Here is a 19,488-nt window from a genome sequence, read left to right on the forward strand (position 1 = left end):
TCTTTACGGCAGACGCTATCGTGTGGCCTCAGTCCCCGAACTATGAAGAAGACACCTGAAGACTTACGAGTTCCCTAGAGCCAGTGAGATGAGCATAGCATAGCAAATTCAGATGGAAATACGTTTTCATGAATTTTCACACTATATTCAAACAAAGTAGTAAAACATTTGATTACGAGTTTGGTAATAATGTTACCAGCACTCTTGTGTTCGGCTGGTTTCTCATATAATTGCTTTGCTAATTATAACGTTATTTTCATATATCGTCTGGATACGACTGCAATTGTGAGAAGATGTGGCGTAGGAAACGGTGGGGGTGAAACGTGGTTGGGGACTGTCTGGGCGTTAACCCTTAACCAAACATAATCGAATTTTGATAAGTATGAACAATCAAGAGCATATACAGATGAAGAAACAACCAAAGAAAGCGCTTCGATTAACAAAATATCACTTAAGATCTAACACAAGATAATACGCACTGAAATCAGCTGACTGCAAATAAGGGACCCCAGAATAACACACCAAAATTACAACACAATGATTCCTAATACGATCGAAGAGAGTATCAATGAGTCAATCCCTGTTAATTCATTCAACCTTTTAAAAACAGAGGCGTCTGTTAATGTACAAAACTAACAACGCACAGCAAAAGGAATATAAGAGAATATCCAATAAAATATCTTACATCAGAAAAAAATCCTAAAATGTACCCAACCTATACCAAAACCTTACTTAATACTCGACAGGCAGTACTAGAGATTTAAAATTGCCATTTGCTAACATAGGATATTCATAAGTAAGCGCAGACTACGGTAGTTTTCCTAATATGTTTTGTCAGTAAGTGTTACTTGAAGTTTGGGCGGTACCTCATAAAGATTGTTGTCCTTACTTATGCAATCAATGCCTTACAAGATTTTCCCAAAACCGGAAGCAGCGAATCGTCCAGACGCTGAGAGAGGATATATAAAGGTCCAGCAACCTATGGAACATTTTTGTTCTACATAATTATCCTCTTTAAAATATTATTTATAGCAAACTTGAAATTTTCAATATATAATTCAGGTTTTATTCGAAAACTGTTGATTCGTAAAGCGAAGCAGGCGGGTGTTGTAGTAAAAATAAAGAAGGCAATACAGATCTATCATATAGCACTAGAAAAAGCAAATTACTCAAATAATATCAATAACAACAGGACACTCTTCCCATACATCATGACGAAAAAAGTTCTATTGCATACAAAATAAGAACAATAACTATAAATATGTATTTTATGTTTGTGCATGTAGACTGTACTTGCATCGAAAGTAATTGCTTTGCTTACATAGACTCGCAGATGTTACGCGACTAATTAATTTTTATTACTTCTAAAATGCAATTTAGATCCTGTAAGGATATAAAGTAGACAATGGACTAACACTCAGCCATGTGCAGTTCTAATTATGTGCGCAACAAACAACAAGAAAAAAAAACAAAGAAAACTCGTGGGCTCGCAGTTCCTCTCTCAAACATTCATTTATGTTTCTTTCCTTACCAACGGTAAACCTCATGTTCTACGTCACTTATGTAATGCACCAAAATTACCGAGTCGTAGTTTTCGCAGAGCACAACTCAAGGCAACACAGAGAGACAAAATTCACAATAAAGACAAGTTTATGTACAATCTGCTGCACCCAGAAGATAAGAACAGAAAAAGAATGAAATCCAACAGCAATGGCAAATACACTCCTGGAAATTGAAATAAGAACACCGTGAATTCATTGTCCCAGGAAGGGGAAACTTTATTGACACATTCCTGGGGTCAGATACATTACATGATCATACTGACAGAACCACAGGCACATAGACACAGGCAACAGAGCATGCACAATGTCGGCACTAGTACAGTGTATATCCACCTTTCGCAGCAATGCAGCCTGCTATTCTCCCATGGAGACGATCGTAGAGATGCTGGATGTAGTCCTGTGGAACGGCTTGCCATGCCATTTCCACCTGGCGCCTCAGTTGGACCAGCGTTCGTGCTGGACGTGCAGACCGCGTGAGACGACGCTTCATCCAGTCCCAAACATGCTCAATGGGGGACAGATCCGGAAATCTTGCTGGCCAGGGTAGTTGACTTACACCTTCTAGAGCTCGTTGGGTGGCACGGGCTACATGCGGACGTGCATTGTCCTGTTGGAACAGCAAGTTCCCTTGCCGGTCTAGGAATGGTAGAACGATGGGTTCGATGACGGTTTGGATGTACCGTGCACTATTCAATGTCCCCTCGACGATCACCAGAGGTGTACGGCCAGTGTAGGAGATCGCTCCCCACACCATGATGCCGGGTGTTGGCCCTGTGTGCCTCGGTCGTATGCAGTCCTGATTGTGGCGCTCACCTGCACGGCGCCAAACACGCATACGACCATCATTGGCACCAAGGCAGAAGCGACTCTCATCGCTGAAGACGACACGTCTCCATTCGTCCCTCCATTCACGTCTGTCGCGACACCACTGGAGGCGGGCTGCACGATGTTGGGGCGTGAGCGGAAGACGGCCTAACGGTGTGCGGGACCGTAGCCCAGCTTCATGGAGACGGTTGCGAATGGTCCTCGCCGATACCCAAGGAGCAACAGTGTCCCTAATTTGCTGGGAAGAGGCGGTGCGGTCCCCTACGGCACTGCGTAGGATCCTACGGTCTTGGCGTGCATCCGTGCGTCGCTGCGGTCCGGTCCCAGGTCGACGGGCACGTGCACCTTCCGCCGACCACTGGCGACAACATCGATGTACTGTGGAGACCTCACGCCCCACGTGTTGAGCAATTCGGCGGTACGTCCACCCGGCCTCCCTCATGCCCACTATACGCCCTCGCTCAAAGTCCGTCAACTGCACATACGGTTCACGTCCACGCCGTCGCGGCATGCTACCAGTGTTAAAGACTGCGATGGAGCTCCGTATGCCACGGCAAACTGGCTGACACTGACGGCGGCGGTGCACAAATGCTGCGCAGCTAGCGCCATTCGACGGCCGACACCGCGGTTCCTGGTGTGTCCGGTGTGCCGTGCGTGTGATCATTGCTTGTACAGCCCTCTCGCAGTGTCCGGAGCAAGTATGGTGGGTCTTACACACCGGTGTCAATGTGTTCTTTTTTCCATTTCCAGGAGTGTATAATATCACTAGGCACGCTCCGAACAAATAGAACTTCTCCAACTGAATACAGTAGGCCCAAAAGCAGCTAAGTGTTTCACAACCGAAATTATTAGGAAACATAATTAGGAGAGCCCAGATTCAGACGTATGCAGTACAGGTTAGCACTGGTCTTACCAAACACTCACTCCAGCTGTTATATCCCAAAACTGACAGCAGCAACTAACTCTTCACTCCTGGCTGCACTGTATTCCCCGCGAGGTCATGCAGCATGCGCTGCTCTAGCCAAAATGATGCCCCGTGTTGACACCTTCTCATCTGCAGCCTCGGTCTTCCATCCACCTGCCAGCCTCACGGCTCTGCCACGCGTTTCCCATTTCGTCTGTCCGTTCCGTACTCCAAGTTGCTGGTGGTGTCCTCCTTCAGTGGCCGTCCGAACTCTGTTCGCCCCACCGAGGCTGCTGTCTATCCAATGGCGACAGTGGCTGTCCCATCCCTCGTCACGTCCAGAGTAGTGCTGACATCGGCTACTACCTTGGCCAGGCACGCTGTCACATACAAGACGGGCACGCTTGACATTCATGGCCCGCCGCTGCACTGATGGCTTGTCTGTCAATGTCCATGGTTGCCAGCTGCTCCCATCAATAAATTGATGCCGCTACAGTCCGCCCGCACCTCACCTAGCTGTGGCGTTGCGTCCGCAAAACTGACCAATATCTTAGCCCCCAGCGGCGGCGCGTACACGAAGAGCCGTGTTTATGTCGCCTGCTAGGAGGGAGGAGACACAGAAGTCAACTGTGCCGTGTATTGCTAATTGATGGCACCAATATATATATATATATATATATATATATATATATATATATATATATATATATATATATATATACCTTTTCAGAGCACCGCTTTCTATCGTGTTAACTGAAGTCTCTGCGGTGCTCTGAAAAGGTAATTGTGAATGTGGCAGAAAACAGAAAACATTCTAACATTATTTTGTTCAATGCCCATTTTCTCGGAAACTTAAGTCTGATTTTTGATGTTGTGATCTGACGTAATTTCAATTCCTTTATCTCAGTCTTGCAACAATACCGCTACCACATTTTGGCCCTTTGTTGGTAATTCTTGTTGGCGGAACGGACTGAGTGGTTCTCTCTTCGTTGACAACAGTTTCCTTAGTTTTCTAATCCGTAGGTGTTCTGCTTGAGTGACTTCACTTTAAACCTGTAGCTTTCATCTCTATTATGCACTGCTCGAGAACTTCTGCTTCCTTACCTGTATAGATATCTCAACAAAGTTCAACACTTCAGAAGCGATTCAGCCTCTTCGTTCTGTCAAGACCACTTGGTGTAAATTTGATATGTAGGCTATTAATTTCTGCCAGTTTTCCAGTATTTCCGTTCTTTCTTTCAGAGTCGAAAAATCCAAACTGGCCTCCATCAGCGTAACGTCATTCTCCGCTTTTACTGGAGACTGAGAACGACTAGTGTTGTTTTACCATACATTTGCAGGTGTATTAATTTAATTTATTTTTATTTCTATATCGGGCTCTGTGGGACCACGCGAGCCAGAGACAAATGGTCATGGAACGAATTAGTACATCATATTCGGAACCGTGACCCGTGTGCAGGACGGCGGCTGCATTGTGGGAGGAATGGAAGATGTGGTTGCTAGCGGCGATTTAAACTAATAAGTTCAACGAAAAGAAAATGTTCGCGCTTCTGTACTCAATAGTTTACATTGCAAGCCTCCAGGATGGATGTACCCATTACATATCCCAGTCCCAAGTTTGAGTGATGGTAGCCCAAATGATGGAGATTGGGGCAGAGCCATGTTACAAGCGAGCAGTAGAAGATGGTTTGAGCCACCTGTCATGGAAGAGCTGCCAATTACTAGAAGAGAGCAGGATTCACAAGTTTCTCTATGTAGACAGACGTGGAGGGGGGCGGGGGTGTGGAGGGGTGAGGGGTGCCAGCCACACGGCCTCTCTCCCACATCTCCTGATTGATTATTCGGAGAATACTAAGCAAGGGTGCATGCTAGAATGGGTTCTGTAATGCCCTTGGACTTTTGTCCATAAATTCAGCGCTCATGTAGCGGTATGTGTAGCTGGCTAGAACAACTTGGTACTGAAGGTAAGATCGTAAGTTGAAACAAAAAGATAACAAAATGTATTAATTTGTAATGGTGCATGTTGCGACTGACAGCTGGGATTGTGCAATCCTACCCCCCCCCCCCCCCCCCTCCAGCCCTTCCGCAAAGGTCTGTGGGGTGCGTACAAGAGGCTATACTATTAAGATCTTATAGTCTGAGGGGTAACAAAGTCTGATTAGCAATACAGTTTCTTTTACAGTAAACAGAGATTAAAAAAAGTGTATACATAAAATATTTTTCGGGTCTTTACAACAGTTGGGTTCGTCGATATGGGGTCTGCGAGCTGGTTGTTGGTGATATGACATGTATGTTGAAGTGAACTGCTTAGGATAGACAATATCTGAATCATTCGTACGACTAACATTCGAGGAACCCTTGGGAAGAGTAATACAAACAAATGTGATATTTGGATTCTGAAGGATAACTGTTAAAGACAATGCTTTATTTTAATTTCGTCAATTAAAGTTCATCAAAATTCTAAGGGCCACAAAAACAGAATCAAAATGACTGTCCGTGTATTCAACTTGAACAGATCCAAAAATTATAACGTTCTTAGATTAGGGGGTGCAATTTAAATATTTATTTGTCAGTGCTCACTCCCTTATATTGTTGCATACGAATAAAAATTTTTGGTAGAAATAACACTAACGTTGTAAATCAGTTGTCTACATCATAAGATCCTTGATCATTACAACTCCCCTTATTCAAACTCCATAAAAAATAAATTAATAAACTAAGAATTAATCTATTTTCTCATAGCACTAACAGAAGATGCAGTGTGACCCACGGGAATCCGGTCCTGAGTCAGAATGCTCGCCAATTACGCACGAATTCCTGCCCGCCACAGCAGATACAACAACAGATAAATAGATGTGTGATAATTAGATAATAAAGAAATAACAAACAAAGTAATGCAGAAATGTGTATTTACTGTCTAGATCTTGTCTTCTACGTTACATTACATTAGGTGCTGAAAATGACCTCCTTGTGCTTCAATGCACTTTTGCTCGCTCTCTAACATGTTAACATGCACTTGTGCAACTCTACCGCATCACTTCGCAATATTTCGTTATGAATATTGTCCATCGAAGTTCTAACGTTACTGGCTTATTTATGTACACTTTTCCCTTTACATTGCTACAGGTAAAATTCACAAGTAGTTGGGTCCTGCGAATGCGGCGACCACAGCCCTTTGCTGACAGTACTTTCTTTTGTGAATATTTCATTAATTCATGATACTGACACATGTGAAGTTTGACAGGTCGCCCCACACTGTTGAAAGACAACATACGTACGTACGAGGGGAAGGGAGGGGCAGTTGTGCGTGAAATTCCTTAAAGATATATACGCACTAGTGTTTACTGTTGTTTCAAAACCTATGGACCCACACTCCGACTTCACACGGCTCATTACACTCCAATTTTTTTCACCGCGAAGAGTTTCTTAGTTATCATATAGGGATTGTTGATCAGTATCTAGTGTTCTGGGAGTTTACATGTTCTGCAAGATGGAACCAAGCCTCATCACTCATGAAATACAGCAGCGGATCCAACACTGAGATAGCTACATACAGTAATACACACGCAGTGCCTTGTTCCTCCTTCAGTTCTTGGACACACATCATTCTATAGGGCTTCTTTCCTCTATGGTGTAAAATACGTTGACAAGACCTACGCAGAACGTTCCCTTGTGGCGGCGAGGTACGTGCGGACTTCTTTGGACTCTGGATCATTCGTTTTCGAATACCTGCGATCACAGTAGATGTACGAACGGATGCAGCTTTTCTTTCACACCTCTTTATACCAAGTCCTGTGTACTGCTCTTTGCTGATATGGAAACGCCAGGAAACGTCTATGTAAAAATGTCCCACGTTTCCTTAAATGAACCAGTATACATGTAAGCCTCCATTGCTGCGGTTCTTTCTTGAAGAGGATGCATCTCGCTGCGATATTTACTTCACACGTCTTAACCAAGTCGCAAAGGCTTTCGTACTGACATACCAAACGCAGTCGTACTAGCTCCGAAACAATAGATGACTACTGGCAAGCGACAATGAGCAGTGTAGTACTCAAGGCCAATTTTTCGTGTGCAACTTGTGAAAGAGAAAAAGCCATTGTGGTCATTCTTTAAAATCCGATTCAATAAAACGTAGTATTCAAAATGAGATTAGTATGACTGCTACGTAAAAAGATATCACTGTAAGCTCTACGTCTGAGAGCAGCACTTGCACAGTACGTAATAATTATTTGCCGGATGCATTCTAATCTCTTGTCCTCTCCTACAATCTTTACCGTCTATGGCTACCCCTAGTACTATGGAAGCTATCCTTGATTTCGAAACACAAGTCTTATTATCTTTTTCTTTTCTGTGGTTTCCATAGCTCCGTTTCTTTCCGGTTCTGCGGAGAACCTCCTCATCTCTAATCAGTCTACCCAATTTTCGACATCTTTCTCCAGCACCGCATGGAACTTCCATGCTTTACCAGGGATTATGTCTAATGTCTGTGACTGAAGAACATTGTTAGCAATACTCATTTTGTTAGATTTCTGTGTTGCCTTTCAGCATCAAGTGCCGTATTCCATGTACCTCTAAAGCAGCATCAGCAGTCACTGCCTCGGTTAAAGTTGTTCTGGTACCGAGCGATGCAGGTTTCGAATTCGCACCAGACGGCATGAACCTTGATGACCACTAGAAGTCGTTGCAGCAGTCGCGCCATAAGCTGTGGGTGCACGCGCTTCTGGCATCGAGTCTAACATGAGGGCGCCGCTGTGGAGCACGTGGTCCCAGCGGCCAATAGCGACACACCCTGTCGTGTATTTAGGCGGCTGCATCTCACTCACTGTGACCCCCACGCAGATCCTCTATGATCTCATCCCTTTCCCCCATCTGCTCCTATTCCTCGAACATATCCGCATCCTCTACACCTCCCGCCGCCTTGAACCCCCTCACCCCCTGGTTGCTCCTCTCCTCTCCCATTCCAGCCCCCTACCACGTCTTCACTGTTGTATCCCCCCTACCCTCCATCTCTACACCCTACATCTCCTTTCCCAAGGTGGCTTTCATCAACTTCCCCTCCCGGATGGTGCCTTCTCTTCCTCCATTTATCCCTCCTATCAACTCTGATTCTCACTCCCCCTCCTTTCCTCTGTCCTTTTCCAGGGCTCCCTCTCCCCCCTTCCTTCCTCTTTTTCCCCCACCTCCCCTCTCGCTGCCCCCTTCTCTCCCCCGAGTCCTTTTGCATTTCCCTCCTCTGCCTCTTCTTGTTCCCTCTCGCGTCTGCCCTGCCCCTCTCCCCCCTTATGAGGCCTCTTCCTCCTTGGTTCCTCCCCTTTCGTTTTCTCCTCTCCTCTCCTCCCTCCTTGTTTTTCTTTTTTTCCCTCTCCTCCAGGTCCTGCTCCCCATCTGCCTTTGGCTCCGGAGTGTCATATTTGTGCCACCGTTTTCGTGCAGTGTTTTACAGTGTGTTTTCCAGTGAGTGTTCTGTGGTGTGTCTTTAGGGACGTGTAGCGAACAGCCATCATACTGTCGCTGGGTTTTTATCTCTTGCGAACAGAAACCAGACTGTCGCCATGTTTTTTAATTGTGTGTCTTCTATGTTACTTGTCCGATTCCAGTGTATTTTATCGACATTGCCAACCCCTTTTGCTTTCTGTTTTAATTTTCCGCATTTTTCGCCGTTTTACACTTTAAGTCATCATTTTATCGCCTGTTTTTCCTTGTTTCTTTCTTCTTCCTTTTCTTACCAAAAAGTCTGTAGACTGTAGAGCAGCATACTAAGCTGTTGCCAGCCCCCCCCCCCCCCCCCGTTCGGGAGGAATTGAAAATCAATAAAGAAAAAAAAGAAAAAAACTCACTGTGAGGTCTGGTATTCGCATTGATTCAGTTGGCATCTCGCTTACAGAAATCGTGTTTACGTTGTGTGTGCTTGCTTCCCGTTACGAGTGGCCGTTGTTTGGATTTCGTGAGGTTGCCCCCTGTGTCCCCGTAGGTTAGTACTTTGTTGTTGATCTAGGTGTCTTCTTCGGTTGTCTGTCGTCGTGCTTTTCCTTTTTATTCCCGTTTGTCAATCTTGTTTATTCACGGGCCGCTCCCGTCAGCCCCGTCGCGTTTTCGTTAGCGGCAACCCCGCGACAGTGCCTGTCGCGGTTACAACAGTTGTTACATTAATTTCAACGGCTTCTTTGATGACAGGATCCCTGTAAGTAAATGCACGGGATAATATTTCCTTTTTGTCAAACATAACTGTATGCTTGTTAATGTACCAGATGTCTTAGTCTACAAACTGCCCTGTAGCGGAAGTGCTGTGGAGACCAGCAGCCGGGTGCGGATCAACGAGGAGTGGCAGCTGAGCATCAGCCCCACACGAAGCTCCGACAGCGGCGAGTACTCGTGTGAGGCCGAGAACGTCTTTGGGAGCGACCGCGTCGTGTACTCGGTAACCGTACGAGGTGAGCTCCTAGGGCAGATACGACGCTTCGTAAATATCTCTAGGCTAATTGCACAACTAAAATAAAATTTCCTACTTCTCTGTCTCTATTTCTGTCCCACGATTACTAATGTCTGTCTCTACCTACATTTTCATGCTGTCACAGAAGCGTGGAACAGTGGAGGTAAGTATCGGTACTTCTGTAATTGTGGTAATTGTCCTAGTTCCGGCTACATTTATAAGGTGGTGTTTAAAATTTCTCGAAACACACTGATTAAAATTGTTACGCTCCACCTAACTCTAAGCAGGCCCACTGAGGAGTACCACAAGGGTCAGTCATGGGGCCATTACCGCTTTCCTTATTTGTCAGTGATATCTCGTCTGCTCTGTTCTCCTATAAATATCATTTCTAAGCTGATGACTTTCAGCTTTACCTGAGCACGATACCTGAACATTTTCAGTTGTGCGATCATCCAGATGAATAATGATGTATTCCGTAGTGAGACGAGCACAAAACCTGGGAATTAAAATAAGTGCAAGAAAGCCCGATGTAATCTTAGTATGTGATCACAGATTAATAATTTCAGAATTCCATTAAAAATTGCGTCCTTTTGTTCTCGGCGGTACTCCAATATCACAAAACCATGGGCTACTTCGCTGGACGGGTATCACTGAGCAGAAAATACTGTCGCCGAATGCAGGGGGACCCTTGATTGCTTCTATGCCCTCAAAAAGCTTCAGAAATTGTTCCCACATAGTGTGAAACGTGAACTTGTGCAATAACTCGTCCAACCGATTCTCCACTATTGCGATGTAATGCAGCTTGGCGCAAGAAATGGAAACACTAGTCGATCAGAACGAAGCAAGAATGCTCATATGCGTTACATCTGCAACATCTATCAACGGTTCATAATACCAGTTAGGTAGCGGCCAGACAATATGGAGTACCATACACCTGCGCCCACTTATCAGCTCTCCAGTGCGCATTATTTTAGAACAACTATCTTCACACGGTAATCGCCACAAAAATCATAATAATACAATTTACAATATCTAATGCTACACTAAATCTACATAAAGTATAAATTTCCTTGCCTATTGTAATCACTGTTTGCCAAACACTACCACTCGTTACGAAACATGAATACTGGCACACAACACGACACACCAAAGCAAGAGATATTTTCAGAAGCACTTACCTTCGTTCTTATTGTCGGCTTTAATTCTTTTTTATTCGTGTGGTGGGTTCCAGGTCTTCATTTTCTCTTTACCTGGAAATTAATAATCCTCGTAAACACGAAACAGGTAACATACACAAGCATTAATTTTATTATCTGGAAAATACACAATGAATTCACGGTGTTCTTATTTCAATTTCCACGAGTGTAGTTGGCTTACAAAAGCAGAATATTGGTGAAAAGTTTAATTTAAAACTGATATTTGTTTCTACCAGTCTTGAAGGAAAGTTGAACTTCAAAAAGTAAATGAATTTGTAAAACGGCGAATTAATGTTAAAGGACTTTTAAAGAATATGTTCGTGTCATAAGTTTAATTTCAAGACACATGCTTGGATTGCAAAATTGCGTCAGCAGCAGGACGAAAAATGAAATCACAAAAAAAGTTGGATACAAAAACTTTCTTAAAATTATATTTATGTCATCAAGTCTTCGAAATGTCCACCGTCTACTGAAGGAAACGTTTGCAGTCGCTGCTAGAAGGAGTTCTGGACAACGTAAGGTTACTTCCGTCCTAGGCTGTTGATTTTGTGATTGTAGATTTAAGTAAGAAGGTGAAATGTTGGCGAAGAAAGCCAACATTAAATTGTCAACAAGAACAGAATACTTACGGTCGTGAAATTTAGAGGAAGGCATTGAACCTTACACTTTTCTTGCGCCATAAAATAATTTTGCAACAGAATGTTTCTTTAATCACGTAAGTTTTGCAACAGGCTCAGAAAATGTCGTTAGCGACAGAAAACCGTGCTTTCGTCAGATTCAATCGCAAAGAAGTTGTCTGCATAACAGTAATAATTGCAATCGGACGTCGTTGAAACGTAGACTGCAAGATCGATTTCAGAGTGTTGAAATGTGAATATGATAGCGCCCTTATGCCGCGCAATCGTTGTCACCATCTTTAGTGCTTTCCATATGCGACTTCTGGACCTATGAGTCGTATGAGTAAATACTCTCTTGCAGAATAGTGTGAGACACGGAAAGAGGTGCAATGACGCTCATGTTCAAAGAAAACAGAACACCTTGAACGACTAAAGATAGGCCGTTCATGTTCACAGTACATGTACATTAATATGTTCTGCAGAAATGATTAGCGTTTCAGTCACCTCGGTTCAGCATGTGTGCTGTTATCTGGTAGGAGCACGGTCCGTCATGGGTCCTAATAACTTCCGCACGTGTTGGCATCGACGCATAAGGGGCGGAATGACGTCCTGCGGTATAGGCATCCATTCTGCATTCCTCTAATTTCAAACTTCATTTGCGGTGGTTGGAATTGGGTCACAACCTTGCATCCATCGTTTCACCATATCCCACAAATTTTCGATTGGTGACATGTCGTTGATGCTGCAGGCCAGGGCAAGCGACTGACATCCTGTGACACCAAGAAGGCACGTGTTCGTGCGGCAACACGTGGTCGCGCATTGTCTTGCTGAAAAATGGCATCTTGGGTGTTGTGAGGAAAGGGTATGGCTACAGGTGGAAGGATATCATTCACGTAGGTCACACTGGTTACAGTGCGCTGGACACGCACCAGCTATGATTTGTTCTTGTACCCACACCAAAAGGGCTCTAGTTGGTGCTGTATGTCTTGCTCGAATCCAGTCACTGTTATGCTGCTCCCCCTGTCTGCGTCGTACCAAAGTACGGCCATCATTTTCAAACAAAGAGAATCTGGATTAGTCCGGAAACACTATCTGGTGCCATTCCTGTCACCAGGGCGTCGTTCCATACACCATTCCCGTCTAATATGCTTATGCACGTTCGTCAAAGGCAGACGGAGAAGTGGATGTAGCCCATGCCGTAATAATCGGCGACAGACTGTCATCCCTGATAGTGTACGACGTGTTACATTATTCAACTGTTGCGCCAGAGCCGAGGAGGGCGCACGAATGTCCTGCAATGCGATTCGGATGAGGTGTCGATCTGCTCAGGAGGTGGTCCGGGAGGTGCGACCTGACCCATCTCGTTGCGTCCTAGAGGTTTCCGTAAACCATTCTGCACACACTCGTTGCATTGCAGAAACACTTAGTCCCACACGAGCAGCAGTTTCCCGGATGGATCCATAACCTCTCATGCCAATAATACGCCCTCTTTCAAACTCTTTGATTTGACGTTAGTGTTCACGCATACGTCTGCGAGGCATCCTGCACGTCTGCTCAAGTCTCGCTGACCCATTGTCTTCGTTCGACAGTATCAACGAGAGCTGCAGGCACATTATACCGGTAGGTAGTGTTACGCAGTGACATCGATGTTGACCTCGGACCTGCTGTTCGACATGCTTCAAACGCTAATTATTTCTTCAGAATGTGGTAATTATATCACACTTTTTACAACTGGTGCTTAACATTGTAAGTACTAATTCAGGAGACAGTTGTACTATGGTGTAACAAGAGATAATGCGTATCATATATTATACAATAAGGTAAAGCTGTAGGCGAACTGTAGGTTTGGATGGAGAGCAAGGATGGCAGGTCAGTAGCGTTCTGTAGTAGATTTATTGACGCTAGTGGCTGGAACGTATTAGCAGTGTGGAGGATATGGAACATAGGGAAATGGAATGATAATATACGTGATCCGTGAATATGAACGCCCTATCTCTAATCGTTAAAAGTGTTCTGTTTGTTCTTAACAGGAGTGTACAACAAACTGAAGATATTCCTTCGGTGTTATTGCACATGCTGCAAAAAATGGAATGTTTTGAACCATCTGGGGTTGTTATAACTTCGCGTTTCACCCAGAAAAAAAGTGCAGCCCCGTCAAACTGCGCGAACGTGCAGGTCAACTAATGACGTCTTGACTTCCTACCAAGCGAACAGGAGAGAAGCGTATGAGTGCCTTCCTTGCCACAAGCGAGTACTGAGCTGGGCACCCTTCGTGCTGGTACCGCAGACTCGTACATCCACGTATTTGAAGTGCTGCTTCCTCCAGAAGAGTCGGTAGCGCAACATTAATAATTTGGGTGTGTCTTTCTGCTGGCAAAGTTTCCTCAAAGAACTAAGAACCAATCACGCACCAGATGCCATCGTTCAACTGCCTCATGAAGAAGTACTGGGAATCTCATGCATCAGCTTCCAAACGTTTGATATATTTGCCAAAATATATTTGGGGATAGCGCTGTCCCATTATTAACTGCTTAAAGCTTTTATTTCTAGTGGCACAGAATCTTTAAGCAGTTGCTAATGGGATCGCAGTCCCGAAACCTGTTGTGGTAATTATCACACGTTAGACAAGTGGTGCTTAACATTCTAAGTACTAAGAACAGATACCATCAGTGACCGTGCAGCTCTCTAGAATGAAATGATGATTAAAGAAAGACCCTAAGCTGCCGACAGGCGTTGATATACATCAACGGGGACAGTTGAAAATGTGTGCCCCGACCGGGACTCAAACCCAGGATCTCCTGCTTACATGACAGACGCTCTATCCATCTGAGCCACCGAGGACACAGATGAATAATGCGACTGCAGGGATTTATAGCTTGCACGCTCTCCGTGAGACCCACATTCCCAACGTAATGTCCACACACTTCATTCGTAGTGCCCCTGCCCATTACACCCTTTACTTGCGGCAGACAATCTTACCGAGTCGCGTCAGAGTTCGGGCAACGCATGTGCATCCGCACAGAAGAAGGTCAATGGCCAGTTAGCCTTAACTATATGTCAGAAAGAACAGTTACCATCGGTGATCGTGCAGATCTCTAGAATGAAATGATAATTAAATCAAGACCCTCAGACTCTCAGCTGCCGACAGGCGTTGATATACATCAGCGCATACAGTTGAAAATGTGTGCGTCGACCGGAACTCGAACCCGCGATCTCCTGCTTACATGGCACATTTAACTATCGTTTCATTCTAGAGAGCTCCACGGTCACCGATGGTATCTGTTCTTTCCGACATGTACGAAAGAACAGATACCACCTTCATATAGTTACGGCTAAACGTCCATTGACCTTCTCCTGTGCGGATGCACACACATTGACCAAACTCTTACGGGACTCGGTAAGATTGTCTGCCGTGAGTAACGAGTGTAATGGGCAGTGGCACTTCGGATGTAGAGTGCGGACATTAAGTTGGGAATGTTTGTCTCACTGGGAGCGTGGAAGTGATAAATCCCTATAGTCGCACTGTCCTCTGTGCCTTTGGTGGCTCAGATGGATAGAGTGCCTGCCATGTAAGCAGGAGATCCAGGGTTCGAGTCCCGGTCGGGACACACATTTTCAACTGTCCCCGTTCATGTATATCACCGCCTGTCGGCAGCTTATGGTCTTGATTTAACTATCATTTCATTCGTTACGCCAGAAGGTGAAAGTACAGTGGATCTGTTGGGTTGGACGGAGGGCAAGGATGGCAACGTGAGTAGCATTCTGTAGTAGATGGGTGGAACGTATCGGCTTTGTAGAGGAGATGGAGGAGATGAAATTGGTCTGACAAATGGGGTACGGGAAATACAGGTTTGGGTAGGGCTGAAATTGTCAAAAGAAAGGCGGTGTGACAGCAAAAAAAGAAACTAAAGACGTCCGTATGTTTGTAGTTTGAAACTGATAATTGATCGAGGGCTTTTTCGACTTCAACGCATACAAAGATGGCGAACAGCGTTGGATGAGTTGCAGGGAAAGGATGATAAGGTGTTGATCTTGTGTTACGAAAAAATTTGAAATTTTTGGTAAAGACTTACGGGACCAAATTTTTGAGGTCATCTGTCCCTAAGCTTACACACTACTTAATCTAACTTAAAATAACTTACTCTGAGGACAACACACACACCCATGCCCGAGGGAGGACTCGAACCTCTGACGGGGGAAGCCGCAAGGGCCGTGACAAGGCACCTAAGATCGCCCGGTTACCCCGCGCGGCCTCTTGGGTTACGCGATTTCACAGAAGTCACGTCGGGATAGGTGCATTTCTGAGTGTTTGTGGATGCAATAGGTCACAATGGACTGAAGGATCTTGCTGCAGAGGGAAGTAAGTCTAATTGATCGACAGGATGAAGTATTGCTGGGACCTTTGTTCGAGTAAAGGAGCAGCAATACCTTGGATACTTTCCATAGCTTTGGATAGAAAGGCAGACTAATAGGATGGCACTACACAGTGTAGTTAGGATTTGTAGCTGGCCACATGAGTGATGGTGATAACGGACTGAATTTACCGAAGATTTGAGACCTTTTAATTGTAACCTAAGCCTTATTTTATGACAGTGTGACGCGAAGGTTCTAGACGTGCGCTCAGATGGTGTTTGCGTGTTTCAGTGCCGGCGGCTCCACTGGACCTGCGTGCCACCCCGGCCGGCTACGACAGCATTCTGCTGCAGTGGCGACTCCCTGAGGAGGCCCGCCGTACTGTCCAAGGTAAGGACTTCGTCAGAGCAACGAGTCAACCAGGGGCCAATTTGCTTTCCATGCCACGATGAAAACGAGAGAGTTAGAGCCACACCTCTTACTGACGGTGATATACACCAGTTCCGAATTGACTGAAGTTCAGTCACTTTATACCCACTTCTGATGCGCAGCTCCACAATGTTTGACAGGTTTTCATGCCGTAACATATTCCACTTCAATTACTGTAGTTACTATTAAGTTAAAAACTGGACAGAGTGCAGTCTAGTGTTAAAATTGCTGTCACTTTGGAACACATCCAGAATCTAGTATTAGTCAGGGTTTGATGTGGCTTTGGATGACTTGAGAAGTAACAACATTGAAGAGAGAACATTCGCTCAAAATTTATGAAGTCACTGGAGGGAAGTGATACGCAAGATTATTCAGATTAGTATGTAAGAATCTATGAGACTACAGACATATCGTTTGAGTTCCGGAACAATATCACTCACACAAGCTCGAAGACATTAAGGGAGGCAACTTTGGGACAGTGAGCATAAATGCTATGCAAGCACGTTTGCTGACAACAATAGTACAACAAACGAACGGCAAAGAAAATTGGGGTTCTGTTAGATGGCTTTGTTTGGCTTTAGGAGAGCTGAAGCCACAAGAGGGGCCGTTCTTAGCATGTGCTTGATATGGACTAAGACTTACTGCAAGTCGTAGAATTTAACGACCCAAAAAAACCGTTCGGTAGCGTAAAACAGTGCAAGATATTTGCAACCCTAGGAAAAATAGGTGTAAACTTTAGGGCAAGTTGAGTAATATATCTTATGTACTAGAGTAAAACAGTGCGAGATGTTTGCAACATGAAGGAAAGTATGTGTAAGATTTTGGGAAAGATGAGTAACATACCGAATGTAGGAACGAAGAGGTGTCTATAAGAATGGTACGCCCAGATAGATTAAAATCTTAGGCAAGGATGCGCAGCCTTTCTTCACTACTGTTCACAGGGTCAGCAGTAGTGAACAAGCAGGGGCGGAAATAAATACATGTTCTTGAATGGGGTGAAAATTCAGGGTGAAACGAAGTGGCGGAAATAAATACATGTTCTGGACTGGGGTGAAAATTCAGGGTAAAACGAAGTCATACACAGACTACACAAACAGTAAAATTGTATGAAGGTCATAATGTTTCATTTTCTAATCATCACAGTAAAGTCAGATTGGAGCAACTTTCTGTCGAACTTCTACTGCGTAAGAATCATATCATTGCTCTTCTCACGGGTTCAGTTAACGCAATTATATTTTCGTTCACCCTTTCAATTAAACTTCACAAAACTATGATCGATGTACTGCAGCAGTGTTTTGCTTTTTCTCTTCCAAACAGAGCAACAGGTTACTCCAAAGTCGTAACACAAGACACACATGCCACATTAATGCACATAAACCCACCTGATGATGGAAATGCGATGTGTATTGTGGAAATAAATAAACAGTGACACGTTACAGTTAACTTATTGTTTCACTGCTGTTTTCATCTTATTATTTTTCTGTCATTTCCATTCCCCATACTGGAAAGGGAGGGAGGGAGGGAGGCGAGTGACAGCGGTAAACTTTCGCTCTTCAGTCATTACAATATAAACTTACTTTGTATTTCAATTTTAAATTAAAATATCCAGATGATAAAATAGATTATGTTATTTGCAGGAAGATATTGATTTTAAGCACATTCTCTTTATTATGAACATGATATTTTTTTTATACAAGCTCATGGTAACTTTGCTTTGCGTAGGGACTGGGATGCGGAAATTAATGGAGCGGATATTATTTGGGAAAGGATATAGGACGTTTAATTGAGAAGGAACTAAAAGGTGGGATGTAGGTATTACAAGATGTGTGAGATGCCTGCTGGCAAAGTAAAATATCTGGATCTTTCATTACGAATATGGTGGAATCAGTAAGTTAGGTTTTGCTCGGAAGGAAAGGAAGATATCGGTGATGATATCATGGTCTGATAGGGGGAGGCGATTGAAACTATTTTCGGGAAGGACTCGGTGAGTTTGGAGATGAAGGGAAAACGGAACGTGTTCATAGAGACGCGGGAGCAGATCCACGGCTCTCAACGAAGGAGGAGACTATAGGGTGGCGCATTTCCTGTTAGATTCTGTCCCAGGATCTTCACCGATTTTCCTGAAGAGTCATCATCACGAATGGCTGGCATTGTCAAAGGTTCATGCTCCACTGCTATACCACTGGTGGCGATACACAATGGAGGATGAACCTTTGATAACGCCGTCAACCATATTGCCAAAATGTCAGGAAAACCGCCAAACAAACGTCAACCGATGTTCCCGAGACGGAAGCAAAGAGCAACACGTCAAAAAGTGACCACAAAAGCCTCAACAATTTTTAAACTATAGAAGGTTGGGATTCAAGTTTTCGTGTGATATAGTAGAAACTAAGGTGCTTTTTCTGTTATAGGAAGTGTGTGAATTTCATGAGCTGCTAGAGTAAAGAGTAGAAGAAGGTAATCAGATATGGAGAGTGAGGTAGAGTTCGTGTCGTGCCAGGATTTCAAAGGAACAACACAGTACACGCATAAGTACTTGGTCCAAAAAAACAGAATATACATAGAGATGCTCTGGCACCTTAGTTAGCGTTCCTTACAATGCTAGGCTGTACTGTAAACAATCATGTCTAGTGCAGGCATTTTGTAGTAAAAAACTGATGTGTACGAAGAGTAAAATCGGTTCTAGATGTAACTGCTGAATGCGAATAGATGAAAGTTATCTCGTAATTTCCTAACACACTATCATTTACCACGCTCCTTTCTATGGCACGAATGACAAAAAATCAGAAGTTTGTCTGACATTCGGCATTGACCGTTTTTCCCGAATATGTCGCGATTTCCGAGGATGAGGCTAAGTACAAACCTAAGAGCACAGCTTAAATTGCTGCCAGTGAAACGAGCTGCTATCATATTAATAGTTTTGCTTGCCAAAAAGATTTAGCTGTAATCGAATTCCTAATAGGGCTTTCGTAAATTTGTCGGTCAAGACAGAGACCGCACAAGCGAGGGGCGTCACGTGACCGCTTTCCAATTTCAGCCGAGTGCCAGACTCACTTCCGATTTGTAGTCACCCGCCTGTGGCCTCTGCAAAATATGGTGTGGGAGGTTGTTCGGTTTCCTTCACTTTGGTCGCGGTGTTGCCTCTCTGTGGTCTTCTACCTCCTTAATTTGG

General features: G+C 44.3%; 1 protein-coding gene across 1 annotated transcript in view; it reads left to right on the forward strand.

Annotated features, from left to right (window-relative positions):
* The window catches only part of LOC126335652 (Down syndrome cell adhesion molecule-like protein 1), a 171,508-nt gene that overhangs the window by 96,991 nt on the left and 55,029 nt on the right, over window positions 1-19,488 (forward strand). Inside the window, exons 8-10 of the mRNA XM_049999108.1 lie at window positions 9,568-9,722; window positions 9,867-9,884; window positions 16,179-16,277. Coding sequence (XP_049855065.1) covers window positions 9,568-9,722; window positions 9,867-9,884; window positions 16,179-16,277 — 272 coding nt within the window. The remainder of the gene's footprint in view (window positions 1-9,567; window positions 9,723-9,866; window positions 9,885-16,178; window positions 16,278-19,488) is intronic.

This window comes from Schistocerca gregaria, chromosome 2, assembly GCF_023897955.1.
Source record: "Schistocerca gregaria isolate iqSchGreg1 chromosome 2, iqSchGreg1.2, whole genome shotgun sequence".
Lineage (NCBI taxonomy): Eukaryota > Metazoa > Arthropoda > Insecta > Orthoptera > Acrididae > Schistocerca > Schistocerca gregaria.